The 10,017-nt window shown below is 40.0% G+C and overlaps 1 protein-coding gene across 1 annotated transcript in view; it reads right to left on the bottom strand.

Annotated features, from left to right (window-relative positions):
* GHR (growth hormone receptor) overlaps nucleotides 1-9,762 on the bottom strand; it is a 208,871-nt gene extending 199,109 nt beyond the window's left edge. Inside the window, exon 1 of the mRNA XM_006889556.1 lies at nucleotides 9,672-9,762. Within this exon, the coding sequence (XP_006889618.1) occupies nucleotides 9,672-9,762 (91 nt within the window). The remainder of the gene's footprint in view (nucleotides 1-9,671) is intronic.
* Nucleotides 9,763-10,017: the final 255 nt, after the last annotated feature.

Below are 10,017 nucleotides of genomic sequence, written 5' to 3'. Positions count from 1 at the left end.
TACAAATCTCAGTTTGTGCCTCAGTTCTCATATTCTCAGAGTATATTCCGAGTAGTGGAAAAGTGTTGCATGTTTTCTGCCCCCTCGAGCGCTTCCTACCCCATCGGCTCTCTAATTCTTATTAGTAGAGTTAAGTTTTAGACTGAGCCAGCCCTGAGAAGATACCTGATAGACTTAAACAAACCAAGTCATCTGCACCCTCAAATACCAAAAAACAAAACCGGTCTGTCAAGTCAGTTTCCATGCCCAGCAACCCTACTGGGAAGAGGAGAATTTCTCATGGGGTTTCCAAAGCTGGAAGTCTCTATGGAAGCAGAATGCTACATCTTCACTGTAGCAATTGGTGGCTTCACGCTATTGAGTTTCTGGTTAGCAGCAAGCACTTAATCAATGCATGACCAGTGCTTCCTTCCACTCAGGTTCTTTCAGAGGCTCTTCTTAGGACAGAGGTGCTCTGGAATGACTGGGTGGGTTAAAGTGGGTATGAACTTCCTCACAGTTAAATCAGGCTAGCCTTTAATCAGAGTTCCTAGGAGGTACAAATGTTAAGTGCTCAATTACTAACCACAGGGTCCACAGCTTGAACTCACCAAAGAGGTGTAATAGAATAAAAGTCTTAGCCACATACTACCATTCAGGTAACAGCTAAGAAAACCCAATGGAGTAGCTGCTCAGTCAAACACAGAGATGTAGCAAATCAGAATCAACCTGATGTCTAATAACAACTTGACTAATAACCAACTGAAAGGCTGGTACTTCTAACTCAATCAGAGGTGCTTTGTGAAGTGATCTGATAACGTCTTTCCCCAAAATCACAGCCATGGAAATCTTAGGGAACCAGCTTTATTTTGTATACATGAAGCTGCCAGGAGTCAGAATTGACTCCATGGCAACTGATTTTTGCTAGAGCTTCTAGCCAGACGCAGAAGACCAGCTATGTCCCCCTAATAGGAGTCCTTGCCAGCATCTTGCTTCAAGTAGGTTATATCAACACTATTGTTGTCTACCCCATAATTAGAGCATCACTGAACCAAATGATGTGGGGATCTGCATATCAGGACTGACCCATCCTTAGCTTTTGGCAGTCTAAGTGAAGGACTACTAACTAGTAAGTAGTACATCACTGGCGACTGTGATTGTAACATTTGAGATTCTGACTAGTTTTGACTTGTCTTAGTCCTTTCACTTACTAATTAGCAGAGAAGCACCCTAATCACTTACACTGCCAGGTGTTTTGTAAGGGTGAGTCATGAATCTATTGTAAGGATTGTAGTTTGCCATATGGATTGAAGCTCAACATCAAGAAGACAAAGATTTTCACCAGTGGGCCAAGACAAAGATTCTCACCAGTTGGCAGCACTATGAGTGATGGAAAAGGGACTGAGGTTATTAATAATTTCAGCTTTTTCAGCCCCACAATCAACAATCTTTGCACCAGCCTCCAGGAAATCAAAAGACAAATTCCAATGGGGTAATCTGCTATTAGGGACCTCTCCAAAGTGCTGAAGAGCAATGATGTCAGTCTGAAGAGTAAGGTGCACCTAATTCAGACCATGGTGTTTGCAATGATTTACTATGCAACAGAGAGCTGGAAAATGAGTAGGGATGGCATAAGAAGAAGTGATGTCTTTGAGTTCTGCTGGAGAAGAGTACTGAACATACTATGGACTGACAAGAGAACAAACAAATCTGCTCTGGAGAGGGTGAAACTAAGCTGCTCCTTGGAGGCTAGCTCTGTCTCACATACTCTGGGCAGTAGGGACCAGTCCTTGGAGAAGGACATCATGCTTAGAAGGGTGGAGGGACAGAAAAGGCAAAGAAGATCCCAGGTGAGATGGATTGACACATAATTAGGGTAATGGGGTTAGATGTGTGGGAGAGAGCAAGACTGACTCAAGATAAGGCATAGTGGTTCAAAGCTATTGTAGTAGTGACTTGATGGTACATAACAAGTACAACAATGTAAGCCAAAACAACTTCCCCAATTCTTCCCAGCACCAAGCTTAATTGTTCTCAATTCATCATGCATATATAATTTATGGTATTTCATGAGTTAAATATACTTGCAAGTGATAAAATGTTGGAGGACTTGTAAGGGTTTCGGGTTCTAGTCATGAATGTCCAAAGACTCCAATAAGAAGTTCCAGACCACCGTTCCCATCCTGAACCCCTACTTCACAGAACCTAAGTGATACCGCAGCCATACTGAACAGCTGTAGGCAAGGAGGAAGGTACAGGCAAGAAAAGTGGTATAAAAACGGTACAAAAAAGAAAAGGCAGCTAGATAGCCTGCTACCATCTAGTGTCAGGATGCCTCCTCCCTGACTGAGTGCTGTTCTGGGCAAGGACCACTTTACTAATAATAAGCTGAGTTCTGTGTTCTGTTCCAGGACTTCACCATATTAAAAGTGACTCATCAGTGATGTTGATAACACTAACTAGAAAATGGGAAAGCTCTGGCAGTTCCTAAAGTCAGAAAACCACATGCAACTGGACTCCAAGTATTGGCAGTTCTGGCTCAATGACACTGCTCTGTCTGTGCTTCCATTGGTTGGTTGATTTGTTTCTGACCACGATAGTTACCACTTATCTCTCTCCTGACTCACTAGAACCACCTTCTTCTACACTCACTCCTCCTTAAATCCATTTTCATCTAGTAACTAGTATTCTTTTCCAGATGGATATCCAAGAATATTATTCCACAGGTTAAATCCCTATAATGACCTGATGAGGTCTACCTTCTGGTCTGTCCTCTTTCTTTTCTAGACCAGGAGATTGCAACATTCATCCTTGACTCCATAAAAATGTTCAGTAAACATGTGCTAAAGACCATTTTGTGCTATCATTAGCAAAAGTTCACCCTCACATCTTCTGTTGTCACCATCTGGATAGACATGATCAGGAATGGTTTGACCTGTTGTCATATGATACCAGAAGGACATGAAGTTGTTGATGAATTAGGATTCAGGCCATGATATCAAAACAGGCTACAAGGTTTCTTCTTTCCTTAAGATCATGGTAAAAACCACAGTAGCTTTTCTTCTAGTTCCAATGTAAATGAAAAGCCTTAAATTGTCCAGTCTCAAAAACATGTAACAGGAATACTCTTTATAATATATTAACTGTGACCATGACTCAAATAGTTGAATGTTGGAATCTATCTCAGCGTATCTTGGCAGTACTGTAGAGCTCTGTGGAATTTCAAATGTATTTCAGTTGGGTTTATTTTTTAAAAATGAAATGTTCTTTTCAAAGTCTCATTATTTCCTATCTATTAGCAATGTGAATTGATCTTTTCTTTCAAATAAGTGTGATGTCACCTTACAGTGGTGAAAACTAAGGTCTACAGAGATAATTATTCTGGGAATACTAGATCTTTTGATGAGGTTGGGTGCCATTGAGTCACGCACAACTCACAGTGATGTTATGAACCACAGACCTAAACTCTGTCCTATCACATGTTATCCTCATCATCTCTGATACACTGGAGCCCACTGCTTAATCATCATGTCATCTACTTCATTGAGGGTCTTCTTCTCTTTTCTGACCCTCTATCTTTCCAAACATAATATCCCTTTCCAAGGATTAAACTCTCCTAGCAACATGTCCAAAGTAGGAGAGAAAATGTCTCACCATCTTTGCTTCCAAGGAGCACAATGATTGTACTCTAGCAACCAAGATGTAGTTCAATTTATCAGCTTCCCCTGAAGGCAAGATGTGACATTGTTTCTGTAAAGATTTAGGCGTCAGAAACCTCATGGACAATTCTACAATGACCTACATGATTGCTATGAGTTGGAATAAAGTTGATGGCAGTGGGTTCATGTTTCAAGCTCCTTCATGACCTGATTTTTCATTCCTATTATACGTTTTTTACTTTGACAGTAGAAGATGATAAAATGATGTTTTCATACTTGCTCTTTATAGTGAAAAAATGCTAACTTAAAAAAAGATGCTAACTTTGTGTTTTGCTTCAAGTCACATGCACTAGGCAAAGTACATCAGTGCACACAGGTGTCCATGGGTGGTACAAATGTTTAACATATTTGGCTGCTAAGCAAAAGTATAAAGGTTCAAGTTCACCCACAGGGATTCTGGGAAAAGTCTGATGATCTAGTCCCAACAAACTAGCCACTGAGAACACAGTTCTGACACATTATAGTGTCATCATGAGTTAGAATTGACTCAATGTCAATTGGTGGGATATGTAAATATTATATAAAATATATTCCCTCTGGATGCTGAGCAAATATTTGGTGAACCTGGGCTCTATGAAGTAGAATGTGGCATCAGGATCAGACGAAGATTTGTCAACATCTTACATTATACAGATGATACAACTTTGCTTACTTAAAGTGAGGAGTAACGGAAGCACTTGCTTTAGAATATCAAAGACTACAGCCTTATTATGGATTACATCTCAACATAAAGAAAACAGAGGTCCTTACCATTAAGTCAACAGGGAACATCATGGTAGATGAAGAAAGGACTGAAATTTTTACTGATTTCATCTTACTTATGTCTGCATTCAGTATCCTTAGTACCAGCAGTCAGGAGATCAAGAGATCCATTGCTTTGGGCAAGGCTGCTATCAGGGTCCACTCTAAAATACTGAAGAATAATGATGCCAATTTGAAGACTAAGGTGAGCCTGATTCAGGTCATGATCTTTTCAACCAGTTGCTATGCATCTGAGTGCTAGACAATGAATAAGGATAACAGAAGGAGAATTGATGCCTTCAGTTGTAATATTAGAGAAGAATGCTGAATATCCTATGGACTGACAAAAGAACAGACAGATATATCTAGAATAAAGTGTAGCCACAGTACTCTTTGGAGGTAAGGATGATGATTACAAAGCTTCATCTCTTATGCTTTGGACATGTCGCTAGGAGAAACTATTCCTTGGAAAGGGACATCATGCTTGGAAAGGTGGACTGACAAAAGAACAAACAGATATGTCTACAATAAAGTGTAGCCACAGTACTCTTTGGAGGCAAGGATGACAAAGAATCATCTCTTATGCTTTGGATATGTCACTAGGAGAAGCTATTCCTTAGAAAGGGACATCATGCTTGGAAAGGCGGAAGGCCAGTAGAAGAAAGGAAAATCCCCAAATAGATGGATTGACACAATGATTGCAGCAATGGGCTCAAGTTCTCAGAGATGGTGAGGCTGCCACAGGATAGGACAAGATTTAGATCTGTTGTCTATAGGGTCGTTGTAAGTTGTATCGATTTAATGGCACCTAAAAACAACAACATTATATAAATCTACTATTACATAAAGACAATATAGTCCCTTAAGATCTTAGCATTTTTCTCAATCTACAAACTAGTTGTTAAATGTGTAGGCTGAATGAAGAACTATGGCATGTTAGATATGGTAACTGCCTCTTTTCTCTTTAAACACTACCCACTCTTTAAGACCCAAAAAGTCTTGATTTCTCCATGAAGCCTTTGCCATCTCTAGATGTCCTATAATTTGACTCAAATCTACTGGATTATATTTCCCTTCCAAAGTGAGTACTTACAAAAATAATGCCCATTTATCACAAAACTCTCTGGAAAAATTAGTCCTTATGCCTTCAAAGTTAGTTCTCCGTAGTTATTTATTGAATGTCAAACGCAGGAAACAGACACATTCTAGACATATTACATAGCACGGTGAACTGTACATAGTGTAAACTCAATAAAAGAATGAATTGTCCTCTGTTTTGTACCTACCACCTGTACATTTTTATGTTGTTTATGCTGTTTCCTGTGTCATCTTATAAGCTTTTCTTGGAAGATCCTCCTGTTCTGCTCAGCCTTTTAAATTCTTAACCCAATATTCTAGTCTCTATTGAAATAACACAGTCTCCTTTAGGAAGTTCTCTCTGATTCACAGAGCTAGAACTGACTTTCTCTTCTTCTTATTACAGATACTAGTTCAAGATACTATTTTAATAGTGAATATATACTGCTCTGGTATCCTAGTGGTTAGGGAATTGTGCTGCCAATCCCAAGGGAGGCAGTTCAAATTCAACAGCTGCTCCATGGCAGAAAGATCCTCTGTAACATTTTCAGCCTCTTGGAACCCAAAGGAGGGTCAACTCTGAGTTAGTTCTGACTTGGTGGAAATGAATTTGAGTGTTTTTGCCTTTATTGTAATCTTATGTATAGATATATGATCTCTTAACTCAGGATGAGGTCTTTGAGGGAAGAATCATTATAGTTCTCACGGTCTTAGACTCAAACGAACTTTGTAAATAGAAAGTACTTAAGTACAATCTGTACAATAAATTTGTTGAATAAACTATCGTGATACACCTGCATTTCTTCTTTTCAGGAGCCTCTTGACCATTTGGCTCCCCCACACAACCTAGACCTTACAGCTCTATAGTCTCTCATTCATTTCTAGAAGTTCCTTATGTCCTATCTAGACTGAACTGATTTAGGTCAGGCATTTATCTACTTATACCAAAGTCTAAGAGAACAGTACGTCTCCACTGATTGATACATCAGAGGCATTTCAGCAAGTCTATGACAAATGTTTTGTACTGTCGAATCAGAATGGACTGATTCATAGTTGGCCCTCTAGCAAGTTTCAGAGGCAGTAAATCACCCAGGAGAGCTTGTCAATCTTTCTCCCCCAGAGCAGCTGGTGGATTCAAACCACATGCCTTTGATTTGGCAGCACAATTACTTACCACAGTCACTAGAGCTCCCAGCTGACAGTTTCTCGCTTTGGGAATACTTAGACCCATCAATCAAATTTTTATTTACATTTCTCATTGACAGAATCATTTCAGAAGCAGGATTGATGCAATCGCTTGACAATACAATACTGTGAAACCTTGGAAAATGAGACATTGTTAGTCATCCCTGATTCTAGAACAAGTTCTCCCTGAGGATATGTAACCTGCCTTGAGGATCAGATACAGATCCCCAACTAAGGGATGAGAGGCATCTAGTAAGAAAGCCTCTACTACCAGCTTCTACAAAGATGAAAGTGTTGTGTGTTTATTTTCATTAAATTTCCCATAGGGCAATTTAGACTCAATTTAAAATGTCCTCTCAGGGCCAGGATATTTCTAATTGGGTTCATCTGCTCAAGCATCTGCTCAAGGTCTAAAGTGTCAACTTGCCTCAGACGTAATGATTTCTCATCTCCATGGACTCCCAGGAGACCCAGCTGGGATGCTTCCACAGATTACTTATCAATGACGCCTACATCTTGCACGAAGCAAAGTGAATCCAAGTGCTTGGCCTGTGAAACTACCACAATGTCTCTCTCTCTTTAATTCCTCCCTCATATTTTTAGTCTGCCTTATTCAATGGGAGAGAAAATAAAAATAAAATTACTTAACTACAGTCTGCACCTAGCAGATAAACAAACAAACATGTGGCCCATGAATGTCATCTGAGATCAACCGTGTCACGTGCTCATCCTCTTGGCTGAATCTATCAGACAAGCAGCCCGGGCTGGCAGATGCACACACGTGCACACATGCACAGACGCCCACACTCCTCTTTATGTAAACATCACACCCTATCTGCAAGGCTCCCCTGGCCATGAGAAGATACTATTCTAGAATAGCCACATATTCCAAAGAAATTTTGGTTAGCCCATTAAAGTAAAAAAAAAAAAATAAAATAAATAAATAAAAGGAAGATGAAAACTTTTTCCTTTGCTAAATTAGTATGTATAGTACTCATGCTGTTACTGTTATTGCACACCAGAGAGTCAGAACTGACCCTAGGGGACTGCACACCAGAGAAGCAGTTAGTCACATGGGAGAAGACTGCTCATCCTTCTCCCACAGAGTAGCTGGTGGCCTCAAACCAAGTGCCTTTGGGACTGCAGCGAAGCTTCTTGCCAGTAGACTACCAGAAAACCACACACATTTTCTTATACTTTATTTACCCCAAATGAAACCAACCAACCAACCAACCAACCAACTAACCAACCAACCAATCAACCAAGCAGCTTGTCCTTTCTTCTTATGACATCCAAGACTTACCAACAATGTTAAAGTTCCTGATCCTCCAAATTTAAAATCAAATTTGAGTACTAATCCCTTGGCTAGAAATGTATTTTACATTTCCCTTAAAGTTTTCCTTTGCAATAATTTTTATTTCACAGGTTTTAAAAAATTTCCCCAAGTCTTGCTTTGTGGAGTGAAAGCCATTTTAATGGAGAAAACTCATTCTTACTTGAAAAAAAAATCCATCTTTCTCCTGTGGAGCAATTGGTGGATTTGAACCACTGATCATTTGGTTAGTATCCTGACATTTATTTACTATGTCACAGGGGCTTCTTTAGGGAAGAAAGTAAGATGATAGTGCCCTGAGTCTGAAACAGCAGAGGATCTCAGCAGTAATTCTTTGGCCCAGAACCAGGGTTTAAAATCAGTCACGAGAAAAGCTGCTGAAACAGAGTCTACAATTCTGTGTTTGACTTGCATAATGTTGACATTCTAACACCAGAGAGACCCAAAAATATTTCAAACAATTATGACTACTTTTCTATAAATATTTTCATATTGTTTCAAGAAGTAAAATAACATTTTATCCTTCTCATTTTCTTGGTTACTCTGGCCACCCTGGGCCAATCACTATTATGGGTTTATTTTTGGATAGGTCAGAGAGGAGGTGTTAATTCTGCTGTTCAACTGTGTTTCTCCAGCACAAGTTGCCCAGGGGGTTAGGGTGTCTGTTACTCATGAAGCATTCACAGAGAATAGTGCCAGGGTTTGGGAGAAATATATTGTCTCTTTCCTCTTTTGAAACTCAGGCAAAGAAAACCAGCAAACAACACAAGATGGCATATCTAGTAGTCTTCTGTGCATTTATTCTTCTTTTTTTTGCGGGGGGGAATTCCCCAAAAGCTTTCCCTACATTTTTCTCCCCCTTCATTGCTAAGACTTCTGCAAGGGGCTCACAACTCATTGCCATCAACTAGGAATGACTCATAGCTCACCCACCCTTGGGTTTCTGAGGCTGTAAACTGCACGAGAGGAGATCCTTCTCCTGCAGACTCACTGATGCTTTCTAACCGCCAGACAAGCACCACTTTGACTTAGCAGCTCAGCTTCCTGTGGATGATGCCACAAGCAGGTAGGTCAAAAGTTTGGCTAAGGAAGTTTCTTGACTTCTGGGTAAATTATTCATTTAATTCTGGTATCTCTTCCTTTATAATGAGTTAAACGTTTAGCAGCGAGGGCATGATGGGTGAAATAATTTTAAATCTGTAATTTCTGCTCTCTGACAACAGGATTAGAGGGCTTTAAATTCAAGCTTAGGAAACGATGATGGTGATGACGATGGTGATGATAATCACAGATGAACTAACTGATCACTAGTTTAATAACCTCTCAGAGCCTTTTCAGCATCTCTCCCAGAGCTGAAGGACCAAGTGACCTGGCTTATCTTCCACATGCATGCTCTCAGCATGGCTGGCACATTTATTTTGATGTGAAAACATCAAGCATTGCCTACTGCTATCCCTCCGAAAAAAGCCTAGAAATGGCCCCCCTTGTTTATGATTTTAAAGATAACACAAGTTTCTTGTCACTACTTAAAAACTGCATCTTTTAATTAAATCGGCCAAAGAATTTGTACTTAACAAATAAAAGTTCAGCACTGTTTCAAAGCCTTAGGGAGTAGGAAATGGGACAAAAGAACTCACCCTCAGTTCCAGAAAAAGCATCGCTTGAGCCTGCCAGTGCCAAGGTCAACAGCAGCTGCCAGAGATCCATACCTGACGGGCCTGCAATCATAGAAAACACGAGATAAAGCCAAGCAGTCAAAACAAAGCCATTCTCATTAAACATGGTTCAAGGACTGGCTAACCCACTGGCATGTCAGTTCTTGAAGGAGACCCAATAAGTCTTTTATTGCCCTGGAGTCTCATCTTGTTACCCTCTTTATGGAAGCACATAGCAAGGTTCAATAAATTCTACTTTACAAAGGTGGAAGACGACCAAAGAGTTGATGGCTTTGAGTTTTGCTTTTGGTAACGCGTATTCAAGATA

Source organism: Elephantulus edwardii, unplaced genomic scaffold, assembly GCF_000299155.1.
Source record: "Elephantulus edwardii isolate Elephantulus edwardi_28Jun2011 unplaced genomic scaffold, EleEdw1.0 scaffold00079, whole genome shotgun sequence".
Lineage (NCBI taxonomy): Eukaryota > Metazoa > Chordata > Mammalia > Macroscelidea > Macroscelididae > Elephantulus > Elephantulus edwardii.
Note: the sequence above shows the minus strand (reverse complement) of the source record. Positions and strands in the feature narration are given on the sequence as shown.